This window comes from Armigeres subalbatus, chromosome 1, assembly GCF_024139115.2.
Source record: "Armigeres subalbatus isolate Guangzhou_Male chromosome 1, GZ_Asu_2, whole genome shotgun sequence".
NCBI lineage: Eukaryota > Metazoa > Arthropoda > Insecta > Diptera > Culicidae > Armigeres > Armigeres subalbatus.
This window is the reverse complement of record NC_085139.1, coordinates 211,869,179-211,892,416: the sequence shown is the minus strand read 5'-3', so window position 1 is coordinate 211,892,416 and position 23,238 is coordinate 211,869,179. Positions and strand designations below refer to the sequence as shown.

The window sequence follows — 23,238 nt, the reverse complement described above, 5'->3', positions numbered from 1 at the left end:
TATGGCTTGCGACACATCATATGTCATAATATTGCGATCAGGAGAGTGACATCCAGGAATTGATATGGCCAAACCTGGCCACATTGTCATGGTCCTAGGGCATCCGAAATCCGGTCCCGGTGGACCAATTTTGCGAAAGTTCCAAATATGACTTGCGACACATCCGATGTCATAATTTTGCGATCAGGAGCTCGAAAGTGAACTCTGGGAAATGATATGGCCTAACATGGTCACATTGGCATGATCCTAGGGCATCCGGAATCCGGTCCCGGTGGACAATTTTGCGAATATTCCAAATATGGCATGCGACACATCATATATCAAAATTTTGCGATCAGGAGCTCGAAAGTGACCTCCAGGAATTGATATGATCTAAGAGGAAAACCAATTCATCATTTTCGGTCCGGTCTAGGGAAATTTTGGGTTGAAACCCATTGCAATGTGGTTTGGAGAGTCATATCAATGATCGAAAGTCATATTTGTATTTTTTGCAAATGTCATTCTAATTTCAAGATGTTCTTTTATAATTCGCAAGTCATATTTGGAATTTTCGCAAAAGTGGTAAACCGGGACCGGAGTCTGAATGCTCTAGGACCATGTTAATGTGGCCAGGTTAGACCACATCACTTTCTGGAAATCACTTTCAAGATCCTGATCACAAAATTATAACATAGGATCTGTCGCAAGCCATATTTGGAATTTTCGCAAAAGTGGTCCACCGGGACCAGATTCCGGATGCCCTAGGACCATGACAATGTGGCCAGGTTAGACCATATCAATTCCCGGAGGTCACTGTTGAGCTCCTGATCGCAAAATTATTTCATATGATGTGTCACAAGCCATATTTGGAATTTTCGCAAAAGTGGTCCACCGGGACCGGATTCCGGGTGCCCTAGAACCATGTCAATGTGGCCAGGTTTGGCCATATCAATTCCTGGAGGTCATTTTCGAGCTCCTGATCGCAAAATTATGACATGTGATGTGTCGCAAGCCATATTTGGAATTTTCGCAAAAGTGGTCTACCGGGACCAGATTCCGAATGCCCTAGAACCATGACAATGTGGCCAGGTTAGACCATATCAATTCTTGGGTTTGGAGTTCTTGATCGCAAAATTATTTCATATGATACGTCGCAAGCCATATTTGGAATTTTTGCAAAAGTGGTCCACCGGGACCGGATTCCGGATGCCCTAGGGCCATGACAATGTGGCCAGCTTAGACCATATCAATTCCCGGAGGTCACTGTTGAGCTCCTGATCGCAAAATTATTTCATATGATGTGTCGCAAGCCATATTTGGAATTTTTGCAAAAATGGTCCACCGGGACCGGATTCCGGGTGCCCTAGGACCATGTCAATGTGGCCAGGTTTGGCCATATCAATTCCTGGAGGTCATTTTCGAGTTCCTGATCGCTAAATTATGACATACGATGTGTCGCAAGCCATATTTGGAATTTTTGCAAAAATGGTCCACCGGGCCCGGATTCCGGGTGCCCTAGGACCATGTCAATGTGGACAGGTCAGGCCATATCAATTCCTGGAGGTCACTTCCGAACTCCTGATCGCAAAATGATGACATATGATGTGTCGCAAGTCATATTTGGAATTATTGCAAAAATGGTCCACCGGGACCGGATTCCGGGTGCCCTAGGACCATGTCAATGTGGCCAGGTTTGGCCATATCAATTCCTGGAGGTCATTTTCGAGTTCCTGATCGCAAAATTATTTCATATGATGTGTCGCAAGTCATATTTGGAATGTTCGCAAAAGTGGTCCACCGGGACCGCATTCCGGGTGCCCTAGGACCATGCCAATGTGGCCAGGTTTTGCCATATCAATTCCTGGAGGTCACTTCCGAGCTCCTGATCGCAAAATTATGATACATGATGTGTCGCAAGTCATATTTGAAATTTACTTCCTTCTAAATTGGCCATCGGGATATAGATCCCTTATAGCCGGTTCCGGAAGGGCGAATAATCCCTAGAATGGTTAGAAAAAGTTCCATCACGGGCAGATCATGTCCAATATACATTCCAGAGTTAACCAATCACAGTATTAGGACATTTTAACAGCATAGACTAAAGTTTCAGTCGGCGATACCCACCAGGAAAAAAAACTACCCCACTACAATCCGGAATAACTCCGGGACCAAGTGGCCAATCCTAATTTTAAGTCACTTGTCATAATCTAGAAACCTATCCGGTTCTTCTGAGAAAAAATTATACAAATCGGTTCAGAAACGCCAGAGATATTCAATTTTTCAGTTAATTTTTACCCCTACCGTCAGACGTATACCTTATAAGGGTTAACTACTAGGTTTCTAAGCCAACTTACCAGTTTTTCAGTCGTATATCATGAGGCTAACACGATGTTACTTTTATGCCCAGGGAAGTCGTGAAAATTTTCAAACCAAAAATTTCCTAGATCGGACCGGGCATCGAACCCAGCCACCCTCAGCATGGTCTTGCTTTGTAGACGCGCGTCTTACCGCGCATCTTATCGCACGGCTAAGGAGGGCGTCTCATCTACCAGAATTGTGTTCCATCCTATCCACAATAACACTAATCTTCTTGCGGACGTCCCACCAAAGCAGAAGATACTTATGAATGCGGGCATATCACGACGCGGAATTGGAATTTATCTGATCCACAATAAAGTCATTATTCTTGTGAGTGTCCCACCAACATAGAGAATGAATCTCTGGAATTCGGGTGTCCTAACACATAGAACTATTATTCATCCGATAATTGTGATCCATTCGATCCCCAATAATACGGGTGCGTCACCAATGCAGAGGAGTAAGTATTAAATGTGAGCATCTCACCAGGCTTAATTGTGACCAATCCGTTCCTCAATTACACCATTCATCTTGCGAGTGTACTACCAACGTGCGGGTGTCCCAACTGTTAGAATTGTGATCCATCCGATCCATAATTACTCCATTTTCTTGCGGGCGTCCCACCAAAAAACGACAGACCTATGAATGTAGGCGTCCCACCACTCAGAATTGTGATCGATTCGATCCTCAATAACATTGTTCTTCTTACGGACATCACACCATCGTAGAAGAAGGAACACTTGAACGCGGGCGTTTTACCACGCAGAATTGTGATCCATCATATCCTCAAAAATACCAAGCTTATTGCTGGCATCCCACCGACGTGGAGAAAATAACTTTTGAATTCGTGTAATTTATTTGATTCATTCCATTCACAATAACTCAATTCTTATTGCGGGCGATCCATCAAAGTAGTAGAACATACTCTGGTATTTGGGCGTCCCACTACGCAGAATTGTGATACATCTTATCTACAATAATACCATTATTCCTAAAATATTCTTCTCGCGGGCGTTCCACCAACTTAGAGGAAGAAGCACTTTAATGCGGCCGCCAAGCCACGTTTTGTTGAAAACCAAACCTGTTCGCGTTCCAACAAAACAACCAAACTTACTTAAATCAATCAATTGTGATAGAAAGATGGGAAAATATAAACGGCACCAACCTTCAAAGTATTTCAAAAGCCAAACATACGGATAGCCCAAAAATAGAATCCTCCTCATTCACACAGATGTAAAGGATCGTTCACAAATAACGTAACGCTGAATTGAGCGATTTTGAGCCCACACTCCCTCGTAATATTTTTGTAAAGAAGGTTAAGTTTTCTATTAATCGTTTCGCGTGACTTGACCACCTCCCTCTCCCTACAGCGTTACGTAATTTGTTAACAACCCCCAATGTAACCATTATTTTTCTAACCGTTGCGAAAATGTTTGGCTGTTTCGATTTGTTCCAAAACCTTCCGAGATACGACGGTTTCAGCTTTTTTTAAATACTTCACACATTACACACTTTTACACAACATATTGGGTTATTTCACGAGATATGTTAGGACACACTGTTCCGGCAGGAGCACCAAATGTGCAGTTCAACATCACATATAGAAATCACCCATCATGCTTACTTTGCCTGCATTCGCGACGCGTCATGTGACTGAGAAACATAGCTATATTTAGGCTTGCTTATGTTACAGGCCTGTCCATGCGCTTATTCCCTATTATATGCACTGTATTTTTTTTCTTCCTAAGCAATGGAGGGGGAATCTGCTCAACAGACATCTTGGGTTGTCCAGGAAGTGCGGGGTTAGGGACCACATCCAACAGCAAACGAGGGACGCAGGACTACATCCCCGACCCGCTAAACCGTTTCCATTGCCGCCAAGCCCATAGTCCCTTCGGTACAACCAGAAAGTAATGCTTCAAAGGGGGGCCAGTGCACGACGCACCCTCGAGGTTAGCTGCGTGTCCTTGCAGCATCGAACATCGTGACTCGCTTTTTTAGAAGAACACCATGGTATCGTGCCAGCGCATTGCCGGCTTTCCAGGTGGCCTTACCACGCCCTATGTCCTCGGAAGGTGGGAAGGGTAGACTTCGCGCCTGCTTCCCTCTGCACGACTGGTATCAAGAATGATGCTGCGGTGAGCGTCTCCACTTCACACTGTAGCCGCAGTGCCGTGACGAGCTCTTCGACTTCGGTGATCTCGACCAGGTCTTAAACCCTTAGATTCACCTCCGTCGTGAGTGCCCTCACCTTGACCGTCTCGCCTAGGACTTCCTCCACCAACTTCTTGTAAGCGGCGCCCTTTTGTGAGACGCCCCGCTTCAGCTCAGGATTGATGACTAGGGCATCGCTCCTGGAGCGATTGGCGCCTACCCTAGACTTCTTGCTACCCTCGTTCGCCTGGGCCTTCTTTTCGGCCCTTGACGTCTTCGGTTTCCTCTTGTTCTTGACCTGGGTCCAGGAGGCGTCATCCCCCTCTATTTCCCTGGTCTGGGGCGGCTGAGAGTTCTCAGCCAGCCGTAACCCCTTACCACCGTCTTTCCTGGGTGGACGGACCTTTCCATGTCCTTCCTCCGCTGGTTTGGGAGGCACCTGGCCGGGGTTCAGCTTCCCAGCCCCACTACCCTTGTTCGGGGTAGTAACCCTCCGCGTTTTGAAGCGGCCCCCCGGGGAGCTCATCCCCTGGAGACTGTCTCCCCCGTTTTTGTGTCTGCTCCGTTGGAGCAGTGACCCCCGACGTGCCCGCGAATACTTGAGCCTCAGTCTGGGTAGACTTTGGCACCACCGTCTTCGCTGGCACGCCCTCGGTCGATTCGACCTTGCCCGAGTCCGCGAATCCTTGGGCCTCAGTCTGGGTAGACCTCGACTCCACGGATTTCACGGGTTTACACTTGGCCGTCCCGACCGCCCTCTCCAGCTTGGCGTCCAACATCGACTTTCGAAGTTTCAGCAAGCTCCTCTTGAGGTCCTTACTGATATTATGCTTCGATGACGCAAAGTCGATGATGGCGTCCAGCTGTTCCGTCGCCACCTCGAAGGCCGAAAGCCCATCGCGTTTGCGGTTCATCGCCTCCACAAGCCATGGGCCGTCTATAACCTCTACCGGCGTAGCCTGGGAGACGGTTTGAACCACGCTAGCGCTGCGCACCGAGCTGCCGACTATTGCTTCTGGCCTCCTAGGCGGAGACCTGAACAACCCATCTCTTGCGAAGGGGTTGTCGCCTACACTACTACCACTAATTGAAGAATTGACTTGTTTTTCCATTTTGGTCCCACGAGTTGCTCGGGAAAAGAGGTCCACCACGCCAAATCCCAGCATGACGCGGTAAGGGACAATTACTGTGGAGGGTGCCATGTACCCCACAGGCTCCGTTAAAGGCCTAGCTCATTATTTCCCCCCCCCCCCCCCCTGGCCATGCATACCCTCGGCACGGGTCGCTTAACGCCTTGGGATTAGGGATTAGAGACGATGGTCTCTTTGGTCGCACCCACTCACTCTAGCTGATGTCAGAAGGACAACAGTGCCCAGGCTGCACTACCAGCTAAGTACAAAACCCTTAGCTGGCGGTCGATTGTCATCGGAAGACCCGTGGAAGCGTGAGATTGGAACTTGTGAGGACCAGAGCTGTGTAGGTCGCTCCTTCCCAGATGTCAACTCACCATTTCGCAGCCCATATGCACTGTATTCGCAGGACATCAATGGTATTCCAAACTATTGTCGAGTTCAGATCTTGAAGCTCTGGGTCTTACTGGGTGTCAGCCATACTTTTGAAGTTGGATAACTCGATATCTAATGCTAAGGACTGTTTGAAGTGACGCAGATGTTCTGGAAAAACTGTAAGGCGTATACAATGGGGTGTGGTGATGTTCGATGGAGCTATTCCAACTCGAAAGATTGCGCGATTTATAGCACATCTGCTTTCTGGGTATTTAAAATATAAAAATCGATTTAAGAACAGTTTCTGCGAAAAGTGAAATATGTCTATAATGGTTCAATGATGTTCTATGAAACTACTTCGATTCATAGAAATGATGCGAAAATCGCACATTATTAGTATACCGTAGAATATCTGAACGAATACAACAATTTGGTGTGTCATAGTTGTTCTTGAAGGACTGTGGTAGGTCAGTAATGGTGTCTCGATATTCAATGGAGCTGTTCCAATTCATAAGAACGGTAGGGACATCGCACATCTTCTTTCGCTTTTTACCAGGCAATATTGGCTTGATAGACGAATTGGGTTGAAGTCCAGAACTTTTTGGAGAGACTAGAATATCTGATTTAGTCATATTTGATTCGTAAACTATACGCAAGGGCTCTATGAATCCACATAGACCTAATAGGTTGATATCAATGATATGGAAATGCTAATATCATCTTCCAAACTTAGACGTACATGTTCATGATAGAATTAGAGGCGAAAGTATAGAATTGATAGTTCCGTTAGGATACGGCAGGCATGAAGAATGTTTTTTATAGAAGTCGATTTGAAAGCGAGCGGAGGGCAATATTTGTGATGTGCACACGACCTTCCTTCTACCAAGCTCCCGTATGAAGAGGGAGGGAAGAATATCAGTGTGGAAGCTGATATATCTCCACTGGCAAAAGGAAGGTGGTTTGACTTGCTCATATGCCATCGCGTGCGGAAGGATTTTCTATCTAAGAGTACTGTTTCCAAATTTCTAATATGACATCAGCATCTAGTCGAATAGGATTTTTATTGCACAGTTCTGTTTTCTCATTGCGTCCGTCTCGTCGCAACCAACTTGGCTGCCTCGGAGAGAACAAAGCAGAGAAAGGCACTGCTGCTGTTGATATCGTTTTTATTCCAGGCGTAGTTGGCTTGGTAGACTAATTGGTCTGAAGTCCAGAACAATTTGAAGAATATCTGATTTAGACATATTTCATTCGTAACCCTGACCTGATAGGTTGATACCGTTTTTGTACCAGGCGTAGTTGGCTTGGTACACCAAATGGTCTAAACTCTCGAACAATTTGGAGACCCTAAAATATCTGAGTTTAACATATTTGGTTCGTAAGCTACTCGCAATGGCTCTATCAAGGGGTAACCAACTCTAAACTTTCCGTGATATCCAAAAAATACTAACAAATACTGGCGAAAAACTACGCCGTTTCTATGGTGAAATAACACCAGAGCCCTGATTGCGAAAGCCGAACAAATGAATCGTTTGCTTAAGAAGCAACATAAGTCCTTCTATTCATTTTTCGATAAAAACTGTTTCAAACAAATTAATACCGAAACTTTCGATTTCTTCGATGCAGATCAATAGCTATAGACAAAAATAAAGCCCAGGGACACTTGCAGTTCAGAAGCTGCAACAAATGCCCTGAAATTGCAATTGGTCTGAACTGCATAATAATTTGGAGAATCTTGAACATATGGTTTGCACAGATTTAATTTGTAAATCATATGCAAGGCTATTATGAATCATCATGTACATGATAGGTTGATATCGTTTTTATACTAGGCGTAGTTGGCTTGGAAGATCAATTGTGCTGAACTCCAGAACGTTTTGGAGAACCTAGAATATCTGATATTGACATCAGAACGTCAAATATCTGATTTTGGTATATTTGATTCGTAAATCATACGCAAGACCTCCTGGATAGCATGGATTTGATAGGATGCTAACAATTTTGTACCGGGTGTATTTGATTTAGTAGCCCAAAACTCCAGAACGATTTGAAAAACCCAGACTATTTGTTTTAGACATATTTGATTCGTAAATCATACGCAAGAGCTTTATGAGCCCACATGTACACGATAGGTTGATTCCGTTTTTGTACCAGGCGTAGTGGCCCTCCTTAGCCGTGCGGTAAGACGCGCGGCTACAAAGCAAGACCATGCTGAGGGTGGCTGGGTTCGATTCCCGGTGCCGGTCTAGGCAATTTCCGGATTGGAAATTGTCTCGACTTCCCTGGGAATAAAAGTATCATTGTGCTAGCCTCATGATATACGAATGCAAAAATGGTAACCTGGCTTAGAAACCTCGCAGTTAATAACTGTGGAAATGCTTAATGAACACTAAGCTGCGAGGCGGCTCTGTCCCAGTGTTGGGATGGAATACCAATAAGAAGAAGAAGTTGCGTGGAAACCTCCTTACTAAGGACTGTTCAGTTTATAAAGAGGACACTTTGTATTGTCGATGTTTGATTGGCGATGAGATTGATGGTTTGCGATATTCATAAAAATCTCAATTTATTGGATTTTCAACAGCTCCAACCGTTTATTTTCCGTTTTCGGGCTGCGACAGGCTCTACTGTTTCTGGATATAGACAAATCATTGACAGTGTTTTCTTTCCGATCTTCTTGATGATTTTGTTAACACGTCAATTTACATTTATTTTACAATCTGTCAATTTTGCTTATAAGAAATTCTGTTGGGAAACTTGAGAAGCTTCAACAATAAACGCCATTTTGTTCGATTTAAACTGTTGGTGAACAGATCTTTTCAGAAATTACAGTTGATAGACAGTGTATTATAATACACACGATAAAGCAAACTCCATCAAAATTGACCAAACTGCCTGTTTAGTGTTTAATATTGTCATGTGAAAGTGTCCTCTCAATAAACTGTACAGGCCTTACAGGCCCTACTTTCAAGAGGCCCAGATTTCTACTTTCAGATGCCCGGAAGCCTCCTTTCAAAAGACTCGGGAGCCTCCTTTCAAGAGGCCCGGAAGCCTCCTTTCAAAAAGCTGGGAAGCTTCCTTTCAAGAGGCCCGGAAGCCTTGTTTCATGAGGCTCGGAAGCCTCATTTCAAGAGGCCCGGAAGCCTCATTTCAAGAGGCCCGGAAGCCTCCTTTCAAGAGACCCGAAAGCCTTCTTTCAAAAAGCTGGGAAGCTTCCTTTCAAGAGGCCCGGAAGACTCGTTTCAAGAGGCTCGGAAGCCTCATTTCAAGAGGCCCGGAATCCTCCTTTCAAGAGGCCCGGAAGCCTCCTTTCAAGATGCCCGGAAATCCTTTTCAATAAGCTGGGAAGCCTCCTTTCAAGAGGCCCGGAAGCCCCGTTTCAAGAGGCCCGGAAGCCTCATTTCAAGAGGCCCGGAAGCCTCATTTCAAGAGCCCCGGAAGGCTCATTTCAAGAGGCCCGGAAGCCTCCTTTCAAGACTCGGAAGCCTCCTTTCAAGAGGCCCGGAAGCCTTCTTCCAAAAAGCGGGGAAGCCTCGTTTCAAGATGCCCGGAAGCCTCGTTTCAAGAGGCCCGGAAGCCTCCTTTCAAGACGTCCGGAAGCCTCCTTTTAAGATGCCTGGAAGCCTCCTTTTGAAAATCTGGGAAACCTCCTTTCAAGAGACCATGAAGCCTTCTTTCAAAACACCCGGAAGCCTCCTTTCAAGAGGCCCGGAAGCTTCCTTTCAAGAGGCCCGGGAGCCTCCTTTTAAGATGCCTGGAAGCCTCCTTTTGAAAATCTGGGAAACCTCCTTTCAAGAGACCATGAAGCCTTCTTTCAAAACACCCGGAAGCCTCCTTTCAAGAGGCCCGGAAGCTTCCTTTCAAGAGGCCCGGAAGCCTCCTTCCAAGAGGCCCGGAAGCCTTCTTTCAAAAGACCAGGAAGCATCCTTTCAATAGGCCCGGAAGCCTCCTTTCAAGACGGCCGGAAACCTTTTTCAAGAGGATCGGAAACCTTCTTTCAAAAAGCTGGGAAGCCTTCTTTCATGAGGTCCGGAAGCCTCCTTTCCAGAGGCCCGGAAGGAAAGTTCAAGTGGTTCGGAAGCAATTATTCAAGAGGCCAAGAAACTTCCTTTCAAGAGGCCCGGAAGCCTCCTTTCAAGAGGCCCGGAAGCCTCCTTTTAAGAGTCCTGGAAGCCTCCTTTTAAAAATCTGGGAAACCTCCTTTCAAGAGGCCAGGAAGCCTTCTTTCAAAAGGCCCGAAAGCCTCCTTTCAAGAGGCCCGGAATCCTCCTTTCAAGAGGCCAGGAAGCCTCCTTTCAAGAGGCTCGGAAGCCTCCTTTTAAGAGTCCTGGAAGCCTCCTTTTAAAAATCTGGGAAACCTCCTTTCAAGAGGCCAGGAAGCCTTCTTTCAAAAGGCCCCGAAGCCTCCTTTTAAGAGTCCTGGAAGCCTCCTTTTAAAAATCTGGGAAACCTCCTTTCAAGAGGCCAGGAAGCCTTCTTTCAAAAGGCTCGAAAGCCTCCTTTCAAGAGGCCCGGAATCCTCCTTTCAAGAGGCCCGGAAGCCTCCTTTCAAGAGGCCCGGAAGCCTCCTTTCAAGAGCCCCGGAAGCCTCCTTTCAAGAAGCCCGGAAGCCTCATTTCAAGAGGCCCGGAAGCCTCCTTTTAAGAGTCCTGGAAACCTCCTTTCCAAAGGCCAGGAAACCTTCTTTCAAAAGGCCCGAAAGCCTCCTTTCAAGATGCCCGGAATCCAACTTTTAAGAGGCCCGGAAGCCTCCTTTCAAGAGGCCCGGAAGCCTCATTTTAAGAGTCCTGGAAGCCTTCTTTTAAAAATATGGGAAACCTCCTTTCAAGAGGCCAGGAAGCCTTCTTTCAAAAGGCCCCGAAGCCTCCTTTCAAGAGGCCGGGAAGCCTCCTTTCAAAAGGCCCGAAAGCCTCCTTTCAAGAGGCTCGGAATCCTCCTTTCAAGAGGCCCGAAAGCCTCCTTTCAAGATGCCCGAAAGCGTCCTTTCAAGATGCCCAGAAGCCTCATTTCAAGAGGCCTGGAAGCCTCCTTTCAAGAGTCCCGGAAGCCTCTTTTCAAGAGGCCCAGAAGCCTCCTTTATTTCAACCGCTGCAACATCGAAACGTTGCTTCTTCCAAGCCTCATTTATGTGCTTACGGGTTGAAATGTTTTAAATTTGCGATGTTTGTCTCCAAATTATTCGAAATACATGCGAAATGCAATGGTTGTTACGTCAACTATGAGCTCATGGGCAGTATATCCCGTCAGTTCCATTTATCATACATCTTATGAAATACACTTATTTTCATTTACAGCAAAATCTAATAGGGGGTGGAATGGAAAATTGCAAAGACGTACCTATCAAGAAAAAGATTGAGAACCGTGAATCCTTGTGAAGAAATTAATTTGGTTGAAATCAGTCAAGGAGTTAAGAGGATAAAGTTGATCGATAACTAAACGATACTCCTCCCCTCAAACCTCTCCCCCTTTTCCATTGACTCTCCAATCCTATGATCATCTTTTTGACACAGAGAATATGAGTTCCAAATTTGGTTGAACTTAATCAAGAGGATCAGAAGTTAAACTGAATTGTTCGTTTTCCAAAGAATACCCCTCCCCCACACCACTCCTTTTTCAAAGGTAATATCAGGTAATATCTATTCTTTAGAACACCCAGATAAAAACTCAGCGATAGATTCGATATCTAGAACATCATTTTTCCTACAATCATACCTGTTCATTATTTTGTAAGTAGAAGTAAACAATGTTTTCCAGTTAACTTTGATTCAGAGGAAAACCATCCGGAAAGTCTTTATAGCCAAGAATAAAAAAAAAGTTAACATTGCGAGCAAAGAGACAATTCAATGGGCTCAATCGTGAAGTGAGAAATGTAAAGAAAAGTCGTTTGTCCATATAATGTTGGCAAAAGTTTTTATGTTAACAAATCTCATTTAAAAGCTCTACTCTGCCTGTTTCCAACACTTCATACAATTATTCACATAAAATGAAAACAAAACTACCATTGAAATGTCGTAATTAATCACTTAATTTGTCGACAGCCACAAAAATGACCGTCATTGCAGAACCACAACAAACATCCGCCGGCGGTTTGGCCGTCGTTCAAAAGAACGTACCCAACGCTGCCGCCGCGACAGGTCAATTCAACCAAGCGTTCGAGCTTAACGACGTCGAAGGCGCCAAAAATGGTTCAACACCTGATGGCAAAGCGCGCAGCGGGTACCACCCTGACGACGACGGCGGCGGTGGCGGAGGCCATGGCATCGAATCCGACCATCCGACCAACTATTTGGAAACCATCATGCACATCTTTAAGGGCAACGTCGGTCCCGGGCTGTACGCCATGGGGCAGGCATTCTACAACGGTGGCATTCTCGTGTCACCCATACTGACCGTCCTGCTCGGCATCACGTGCATTCACAGTCAACATCTGTTGGTGGGTATTCCCGGCGCTTCTTTGAGGCGTAACCAGCTAACTGTTCAATCATAATCCGTCAGTATTCAAATGGTAGCATTGTTTCAATTCTAGCTGATTGCGTCGAAGAAAATTAAATCTAAATTACCCGCGTCGAACAAATATCCCGATTTTGCGGAAACGGTTGAGCTCTGTTTCGAACATGGACCGATACGATTTCAACGCTGGAGCCGAGCGATGCACCTAGCCGTAAATATCTTCATTTGCGTCACCCAGCTGGGTTTTTGTACTGTGTACTTCGGATTCATAAGTAACAATCTGAAACAAGTGGGACTCCCGAACAATCCAATTTGCCTATACACCTGATAATCTTGATCATTTCAGATCTACGACTACTACGGAATCCATCTGGACGTCCGATTACATATGGTGATAATCCTGGTGCCGATCTTGCTCCCGTCTCTGATCCGCAACTTCAAATACCTGGCCTGGTGTATGACCCTTGCCAATGCGTGCATGATCCTCGGAATTTGCATCACAGCCTACTACGCCGTGCAGGATCTCCCTGCGATCAGCGAACGGAACTACTTCTCCAGTTGGCACCAATTGCCGCTCTACTTTGGTACCGCAATCTTCGCGTTCGAAGGAATTGCATTAGTCCTACCGTTGCAGAACGCCATGAAGAAACCCGAAGACTTCGGACGGCCTCTGGGGGTGCTCAATGTAGGAATGGCCGTCGTCACGTTCATTTTCACCGGATTGGGCTTTGTTGGATACCTTCAGTGGGGTGACGACGTCCAGAGCAGTCTGACACTGAACATCCCACACGATGAAATACTGGCACAGAGCGTCAAAGTTATGGTTTCCTTAGGAGTCCTACTCGGGTACTCCCTGCAGTTTTTCATCGCAATTCAAATTATGCTACCGACCGTGCTGAAAACTGTCTCCTTTGGTAGAAACCATCCGGTGCTAATTGATTTGGCTTTCAGAACTGTCATGGTTTTGATAACCTGTAAGTTACGTCAGGACTTGTTTACAAATTACGGAACACAGCAGAGGACATACACAATTTAATTATTTTATGCGAATAGTGTTCCACAGAAGGCTAAGAATGCTGAAATTTCCAAAGCTTACGTTACGTAATTTGTTAACAAAAACCCACAATAATTCATCATTTAATTTAGTTTTTCGAATCTTTCAGTTGCTATAGCGGAATGTATTCTCAATGTTGGAGCGTTAATCTCACTAATTGGGGCGTTGTGTTCAACATCTCTGGCCCTAGTGTTTCCACCTGTATTGGAGTTAATTTTAGGACTTGCCGATAACGAGTGCGCTGATACAACAACGACAGGAGAGACCAAATCCAGCAATAGTATAGGCGTTTTTGTGTGGGTTAAGAATATTCTGATATTAGTGCTGGCATTGTTCATATTTGTTACGGGGACTATCGAAAGTTTAAATGCTATTCGACACCTTCAGTAGATTTGTGATAATCATATTGTCCTGTATTTTCGTTGATCATGAGAGAAAGCCATATTCTGTGTAATTTTCATGGGACGATTCATTAGCGTGGGGATTTGCTGCACTGACGGAAAAATTGTGTTATTTGCTGGGCCGTAGGAACTGATTGATTTATTTTAAATTACCTATACGAATTAGGGGAAACTGGGATAATATGCACCCCGGAGCAAAACTACCCTTTGGCCACCTTTGGCGTTTTGAGTACATTTTCATACAGTATTGCAGAGTAGAGTAGAGTGGGGCAAGAGTGCGCGTGGGGTAAGAGTACGTTTTCGATTTTTTGAAGTAATAACAAAAGATAAACTAGCAGCACTGCATCAGTTTGACAGATATTCTGGCCAACGATTATCACGTGTAATTGTAAACGATTTGAATAAACAACAAGAGAGATATGGAGTTAGATAACTTTATGGTCATTTTGCTAAAAATAATTGGGTTTCCGCAACTAGTATTTCATGACCATATATACGTTCAGTCAGGTGAACATTATACCATTTCGATAACCTATTGTATAGAGTACTTTATGGTACAGAACACCAATTACTGAAGCGAAATAATGAAATTGGTTTAGGACTCTAGGACTTAGGAGAGTGTAAGATAGGGGAAGGGGTGATGAAATAGCCAAATTTTACGTTACGTGATTGATGGACTTTCTTTAAAGAAAATGCCTTTGTATACGCCACGTGAAACCTGATATATATTTTTACCTCTGTAGTTTTTTGTATATATAAAAAACAATAATTTTTCGTATGAAATTGCACATTTTTAGAACCCCCTCCCACTTTAAGAGTTACGTAATTTTTAAACATTGCCTAATATATGCTCATTAAACATCAATTAAATGTTATTGAAATAGCCGACCTATGAGAGGGATAAGGGTTCTTTCTTAATTTAGCACGTCAGAACGCTACGATGTCCAGAAGTCAAGAGAGCGACTAGCTCGTTTTATTCATTATAGAAACCATCGATTACATAAGAATGTTTTACTTTACACAGTTGGCTATTCGTCGATTTTCGACAGTTTCTACACTGGATCAAAATAACTTGCAATTCAGAACGGATATTACACTCCTCAACGCTTAAGTTTATAATCTAAAATCTATTCAATATTTCAATTGAAAAAGTATATTGAGTTCACTTACACTTCGAAATTATAGAATAAAACCCGACTTCATCAAATTAGACAAAGGCCTGATCGAAAGCAATAAATTGCAATTAATACCTATTTGTAATAAACAAAATCTTCACGCACTTTGAGCTTCTTCTTTCTGCATGATCTTCTTGGCGCAACCTGATCGACATCAGGTGCTTGTACTTCATTCGATGACGTAGACATTAAAACATTCGGATGGACTTCACTCCTAGAAGGACAAGGTTGATCGATCCAGCGGTCGTTTACATCGGGCGGTTCGTCAGAAGATTCGTCCTCCTCCATATCCCGGACCGTTCTCTTCGTTCCTCTCATCACGCTTCCAGTATCAGCCATCCGAAGCTGAATGTTTCGTCTTGGTTCGGACTTATGGACTAGCCTTATCTGCCCCCTGTGGGCCGAGACAAGATTTGCTCCGATTGCTATCTGAAAAATATTGAGAGAGATTCTTTTAATAAAAACTCCCTCAATCCATTTTTCAATATTATTAGAGTTGTAGTTCTTATAGTAAACCTTGTCTCCTCTTGCTAACTTATCCCTTGGGTCTTTTTTATCATTAACATTTTTTAAAATTGATCTATTGACTTCCTCATCTATTTTATCATGTCGTTTAACGTTTACATTAGGATTAACCAAGTCAATTAAGGTTTTAGGTCTGTACCTAAATACCTTATCAGAGGGGTGTTTAGAGTCAGCTGTTAAACAACTGTTGCGGTAATTGAATAAAAAATAGTTCAGTTTATCTTGAAAATCTAATAATTTCATGTCTGGATCAATCAAAAAAAATTTCAAAATCTCCTTTGCCACTCTTACCAGCCTTTCCGCCTGTCCGTTGCTTTGAGGGTGGTACGGAGGGCTTTTCAAAACCTCAATTCCTTGTCTTTCCAGAAATGTTACGAATTGCTTCGAATTAAAGGGTGGACCATTATCAGTTACTACAGTGTCGGGGAGTCCAAATCTTGCAAAGAAACTTATGAACCTTTTGATAACCTTTTGATAACCTTTGAAGCGTCCGTACCAAACCTCATCCAGTCAATTTCCAACCACTTAGAGTGGCTATCAACAATTAACAACAATATTTGTTTTTCAAAAAAGAAAAAATCGGCATGCACCCGCCCAAAAGGCCTATCTGACGGAGGCCATTTGAAAGTCAATGCTTTTCCAGGAACTACAGCCATTCTTTGACATACATTGCATTGCCTTGCATAACTTTCAATATCGGCATTTATGCCAAACCAATATATATGTCGACGAGCTTGTTGCTTCATTTTAATGATCCCCACATGATTGACATGAAGCAGCTTCAATATTTTCCTTTGTAGTTGTAACGTTCCGTTCCGTTCCGCTAAGCAAACGGCTTAAGCGCCACCTTCCAAATAGAAAGGACCGTTAACTCGTGTCCGAATTACCCGACATGAAACACCCTCTCAGGGCAGGTTATTATAATTTAATTAGAACCGATGTCGCACTCAGTTACCCAAACGTCTCAGACAATTAAACCGAACTAAATTCAAATACAAAAAAAAATAATGAAATAAAGAAAAATAATGCTCGAAAAATTAACCAATGGGAAATGCTTAGTTACTAAATAGAACCCAAACCAATCTTAAAATTAATATATATATTTCGTGACGAAAGAAAAATAATGGAGTAGCCTAACTAAAATAGAAGTAAGTTTTATTTTAATTCAATTTTCATTCGAAGTTAAATCTAGAAATAGCTCAAATTTATCGAGTTCAAATCGATTGCCTTAAAAAAAATGATTGAAAAAATACAAATTAAGGCAGACCTAAATTCCCTAGGTGACGTCACGTTTTGATTTATTACGTTCTAATACACTTTTCGGATCCACAGTGATCAACAAATTTTCTGGACCGGTCTAACCTTCTTGGCGGCGACAATCCCTCGACGGATGCGCGGAGCGATCCGAATGGCCAATCGTGCCTTGCGTTGCTGACTTGCTGGCGGGCTATTTGAGCGTCGCTGCCCTGACGATCTCCTGTGGGCTGGCGTCACCACGTGACTCGCGCGTTGGCGTCGTACAAGGGTATATGCGTCCCTTGGCAGTGGAGTGATGAGCTTTTAATGGCTTTGCTCACGCCTCACGACTTATTGGCTAGCGATCCGTCACGTTCGTGCACGCCTAGTTAAAAGTAGCGACGCTGCCTCACGCCTCTCAGCCTCGGGGTCACTCTCAGGTGAACCTGCCGTTGGAGCGATCTTCTGATCAGCCCCAGATTTCGCGCCCACGTTGGTTGGGCTGATTTGGCCTATTCAACGCGGATAATATTTTTATCGGATCACTCATTATTTCATTAGGCTTACCTGAATTTGTCTGTAATGTAGTTTATTCACAAATTAGGCACTTTTTCAATAACTTCAATTTAACTCAACAAATTTTAAACCTATTCATATAAAACAATTTTATAAAATTTTTTACAAAAATGTTTAATTATTTCCCGAACTTACTTCGAGTTTAGTTTGATAATTTACACAGCTTAGAAAAGCTTAAGATTTTTTTTAATATCACTCTGATCGTAATGATCTATTCACGACCAAGCACTCCACTTTTGTGAGAACACAATCGCGACCGAGATTGGGTTGAACCTATTTTTCACGACGCAATTTCCACCTAAAATGTACGACGTCGTACAAACCCGTTTTTTGGTTGGCTAATTTAATGAGAATCTCAAATCCACGACGCAATTAATATTAGACAAGTAAGAGTAGCTCGGGTTAATTCTCTACGACGCAATAAATTTGAATTTATGAAATATTTCATTAGTATTTTCATCTTACGTAGATGGCGCATCGTAGGTTTCTGTCTTCGCTAGACTTTCAAATATTGACAGCCTTTTAAGATTTTCATAGCGAATTGCACTATATACTACTACATGAACACTAATCGGGCAGAACAACATAAATAGGGTTCTAAATAACGTTACATAGTGATTGGGGAATAATAACGCGGTCTTGCAAAAGTAAGCACCCATTTACCTCTTCTATTCCTTGGTGTTGAGAATAAATATCTCTAAAACATTTATCTACTCGTTCCGGCCAACCACGCTTAAGGAAGGAACAAATTTGCTGGAGAAAAGCGTCATTTTTTGTTTCTAAGGCTATTAATTTATGATCCAACGGAAGTTCTTCAGAGAAGTTTAAACTGTTCACAGCATGGTTCTCCAGTCGCTTAGGAACCTCTTCTGTTAAAGGGAACCTGGAACAAAAATCTGCGTTCCCCATACGTTCCGAAGGTCGATAAAAAATGTCATAATCATAAATGGATAATTCCATTATATACCGTTGGAGTCTTGTAACGAAGATTGAGTTTCTTCCAGGTTTACCAAGTATTCCTAAAAGAGGCTTATGATCTGTATATATTACAAACTTCTGACCATAGAGAACTTATGAAACTTTTTCACTGTTGATACTACTGCCAAAGCCTCTAAATGGAGAATCGGGTAACTTCTCTGTGCGTGGTTTAAGGAAAAGGAGGTAAAACATATAGGTCTCTCAACACCATTGATGACATGGGAAATCACACCTCCTAATCCATATGAAGAAGCGTCAGTACAAACAATAATTGGTGTCTTAGGGTCATAAAAGGTTAAAATTCTTGTATTAAGTAGCTGGTTCTTACATTCATGAAAAGCTTTGTCACATTTATCGTTCCATTCATATTTAACTTCCTTTTTGAGAAGGTTATATAAGGGACACAATGTCGATGATAAATTAGGCAAAAACTTATTATAATAACTAATTAGTCCTAAAAAAGCCTATAATTTATTTGCATTTTCAGGTACTTTAGCTTGTTGTATAGTAGACACTTTATCAGGGTTTGGTAAAAGACCATTCTCTGATATAATGTGTCCCAAGAATGGAAGACTGTTGACGAAAAATTTGCATTTCTTGTAGTTAACTTTGATGTTTGCCTTTGATAACCTATCAAGAACCAAAATCAACTTATTTTTACAATCTTTGAAGTCTTTACCAGCAACTAACACGTCGTCAAGATAGCATGAAACATTCTCAAGACCGTCCAAAATTGTGTCCATTACTTGCTGAAATATTGCGGCGCTCGATGATGCACCCTGTGGCAGCCGATTATATGAAAAAAGCCCTTTTAACGTGTTAATAACGACGAATTTTCTAGATTTATCAGATAACTTTAATTGAGTATACGCAGTTGCCAAATCCAGTGAGCAGAAAACCCTACAACCGGCTATAGAAGCAAATACATCATGCAGTAGGTAAGGGATAAACATTAGGAATGATTACTCTATTTATCGACACCTTACAATCTATGACTAAACGAATGTCCCCATCTTTTTTTATCACCACCACCACCGGCGAGGCCCAAAGACTTGTTTTAATAGGGGTGATTACTCCATCCCGTTCCAATTGTTCTATATGTTCAATCACTTTTTCCCTCATCCGGTATGGAACATCGTACGCCTTTCTAAAAATAGGTGAATCCTCCCTAAGCACTAAATCAGCTTCATAATCATTGATCGGATGTGAAAAATCTTTGTCAAATACACTGCTGTAATTGGTTTTTATATCATTCATAACCATTTTCTCGTCAATAGCGCTTGGTATATTATTGACCATCAAAGGGCTTGAGAAACAAGCTCGCCAGTTTTCAAAAAATACATCCATCCAATCTCTTCCAATAAGAGGCACAAAATGATGATCATTGTTCAATATAATGAGTTCCAGTTGAACCTGTCTATTATTGAAACAAACACTCACTGAAAGAATGCCGAGAATCTCAAGAGTAGAGCCATTAACAACAATCAGTTTTCTTTTACTCTTTTTCAATGAATTCTTACTCAAAAATTTCAAATAATCTGACTTACAGGCAACAGAAACAGCTGAACCACTATCCACTTCCATTTTAAACATGTTACCATCAATTACAACATCAAGAAGACAAGGTTCACTAATCCTATTTACCGCTTTTATCATCAAACATGGATAGTCACCTGAGCTGTCACTGTCACTGCTGTAGTCAACCCGCAATCTCTTGAAATACTCATGCATATTATCTTTCTTCGGCACCTCTTCTACAAACTTTATCGAGCCTCTTTGATTGTTTTTGTATTTATAACAATGCTTTTGGATGTGGCCACGCATGTTACAAAAATGACATACGAAATTAGCGTATCGTCCTTTACTGGACGATCTTTGTCCTGAGCTAGGTCCGGAGCGCGACCTACTCCTATCGTAACGGTTGTCGTCTTGTCCTCTAAATTCACTGTATCTATTTCTTGTTCTTCCACGATAATCTCTGTTCTGCGTACCATAATTAGTGCCTTTTCTGCCTAGACGATGTCTTACAGAATTAACATTTGGTTCTTCATTGATGGCATCTGCCTGATTCACTGCAATTTCACTACTTTTAATTAATCTCTCAGCAGTTTTAAGGGTTAATTCATCCTCACTTAGTAACCGTTTCTGAAGTTTACGATCAGACAAACCAAACAACAACTGATCTCGAATTGCTGTATCCCTGAATTGCCCAAAATCGCATGATTCCGCCAATAATCTTACTGCCAAAATGAAGTTCTCATTGGACTCAGCCGGCCCCTGCTTGCGGCACCTAAACTTATATCGTGACACTAACTCATTGTCAACTTTGTCGAATCTTTCTTTTAGTTTTTTTGTAATTTCTGAATAAGTTAATGTTTTTAAATCGGTAGATGGATATAGCAATTTGAGCTCAGTACATTCAAAGTTAATTGCCTATATGCCGGGTATTAAGCCACCCGGAGTGGAAATTAATTACTATGTCTGAAACTTGATTATGCATATGTACAACATGTGATAGATTTAGTTCGGAAAAGGTATTGGAGGGTAACCGCCCCTTCGGTGGGGTTTGATCCCACGACCCCAGTTCGCATGACAGGTGCTTTTCCTACTAAGCTACGAAGGACCTCCGTCGTCCACCGCAGCTTAGCGGGTACTGATGAAACCAAATTCCCAGCACCAGGTACCAGCCGATCTCTCGCAATACATTTTCAGAACTAACTCTCTCAAATGTATTTTTGTACACAATGTCAACCAAGTAGGATGAGTATTTAATATTGTCCGGCTCCTACACACTTGCTTCATCAGCAACGGCGCTCAATGAAGTAGGGTTGTGTGAGGTTGTGCCAGTTTGGTCGTCAGATCCCAACACGACCACACAAAATACATTTGAGAGAGTTAGTTCTGAAAATGTATTGCGAGAGATCGGCTGGTACCTGGTGCTGGGAATTTGGTTTCATCAGTACCCGCTAAGCTGCGGTGGACGACGGAGGTCCTTCGTAGCTTAGTAGGGAAAGCACCTGTCATGCGAACTGGGGTCGTGGGATCAAACCCCACCGAAGGGGCGGTTACCCTCCAATACCTTTTCCGAACTAAATCTATCACATGTTGTACATATGCATAATCAAGTTTCAGACATAGTAATTTGAGCTCTTCAAAGGTTGGCATTCCAGCAAATGTCATAAACAAATCTTTCTTACGATCTTCCGAAATATTGTTACTCGAAAAAAAATATTCAATGTGCTCGATATAGTTTGAAAATGAGGTACCGGGTATGTAAGGGTCTATTGTTCCATATAACGCCATTTTGCCTGCGCAACACACAAATGGATTCAAACTTAACAAAGCGCAGTGTGTAAAAGGATAAATAAAACAATGAGAAATTTCACGTACCTTTAACGTTTGTTGCTGATGAATCCACGTCGTTTCTTTACACCACAGCAGCCGTAACCAGTATCACTCCAGAATCCTTTAGAATAGATGCAGCTTCACCTATCCGGGGAAATCAATACCGGGGAAGAACTTTGATTCAGCAACAATAATCCGCAACAGCAATCAGCCGGGAACAACACCAACAACAGCAACGAACAGCTTTATTCAAAAGCACAATGGCCGACGCACCGCCAACAGCGCAACCGCGTGCCAAACTTATTCCAGCGTCGCAAAAGACCGGCTCCTAACAGAACAAAGAACAAAAGAAGTATAAATTACAATGTTCTTTCAAGGTCAAATTCGTTCTTCTAAACAATAACCACAATTATACACTATAATCACTCTCTGCTGAAAATTTCACAGCTTAAATTTTTACTCCAGGCATGAACCTACCTACTAAAACGTTCACAGCAATAAACCGGTAATTGCCTGCGCTTCTAATGGAAACGGCAAACGAAATTTTATCACTTCACGCGCGCACTTTTAACTTCTCGTCGCCAATGAAATAGCCGACCTATGAGAGGGATAAGGGTTCTTTCTTAATTTAGCACGTCAGAACGCTACGATGTCCAGAAGTCAAGAGAGCGACTAGCTCGTTTTATTCATTATAGAAACCATCGATTACATAAGAATGTTTTACTTTACACAGTTGGCTATTCGTCGATTCGTCGACAGTTTCTACACTGGATCAAAATAACTTGCAATTCAGAACGGATATTACAGTTATTAACTCTTATTTTTGTTAATATATACTTAAAGCACATGATTGGATAAATGCGTACTCTTACCCCACCCGATGCGCACTTTTACCCCACCGGTGGGGTAAGAGTGCGTTTTTCACTTGACTTGGAATAAGGGTTCTACTAAAACGAATCTCAATAATTTCAATATTTTTTCCACTGGGTAACATAAAGGAAGAGTATATGAATCATCGACACTGATTTGATATGCAGAAGCTTGCTTCATAAGGGCCACATGATCGATTGAAAACTAAGTGCGTACTCTTGCCCACTCTACTCTACAGTTTTTCCAGAGTATTTAACAAAATAACTTTTTTTCAGTGGGTGATATGATATAAAATTGCTTCCATCTACAAAAATGTAACGTTTTTCGAAAATGTTTCACTGGTCAAAACGCCTCAGTGTAGGCAGGACAATATGCCCATACCAACTGGACACAAGCGCGGCGAGCCTGCATCAGTTGCTTCCAAATGATATGAAAACTATTGAAATGTAATTCAAACCTGCTTAAATGAACTTATGTTGTTTTTTTGTAATGTCTAGCACAGAAAGATTTGTAACCTTTTTATTATGGGATAGATAAAATTATAATGAAGGGTTATAGAACGTCTTTGGTTAAGGTGGGGCGTTTTGCCCAGGCATTCATTTTTTCACGAATTTTCAAAAAATCTATACTACGTG

At 42.6% G+C, this 23,238-nt stretch overlaps 1 protein-coding gene and 1 long non-coding RNA gene across 4 annotated transcripts in view; one reads left to right on the top strand and one right to left on the bottom strand.

Annotated features, from left to right (window-relative positions):
- LOC134205735 (proton-coupled amino acid transporter 1-like) overlaps nt 1-13,903 on the top strand; it is a 37,802-nt gene extending 23,899 nt beyond the window's left edge. For all 3 annotated transcript variants that reach the window (XM_062681300.1, XM_062681301.1, XM_062681299.1), the window contains 4 exons: nt 12,032-12,426; nt 12,520-12,732; nt 12,790-13,417; nt 13,607-13,903. In XM_062681300.1, the coding sequence (XP_062537284.1) occupies nt 12,040-12,426; nt 12,520-12,732; nt 12,790-13,417; nt 13,607-13,887 (1,509 nt within the window). In that variant the 5' untranslated portion in view covers nt 12,032-12,039 and the 3' untranslated portion in view covers nt 13,888-13,903. The remainder of the gene's footprint in view (nt 1-12,031; nt 12,427-12,519; nt 12,733-12,789; nt 13,418-13,606) is intronic.
- Nucleotides 13,904-13,980: 77 nt separating this feature from the next.
- On the bottom strand, nt 13,981-22,533 carry LOC134205736 (uncharacterized). The gene is made up of 3 exons (XR_009978185.1): nt 22,211-22,533; nt 21,779-22,061; nt 13,981-15,502 (listed from the first exon to the last, which is right to left on the bottom strand). It is a non-coding gene; the product is annotated as an uncharacterized LOC134205736 (long non-coding RNA).
- Nucleotides 22,534-23,238: the final 705 nt, after the last annotated feature.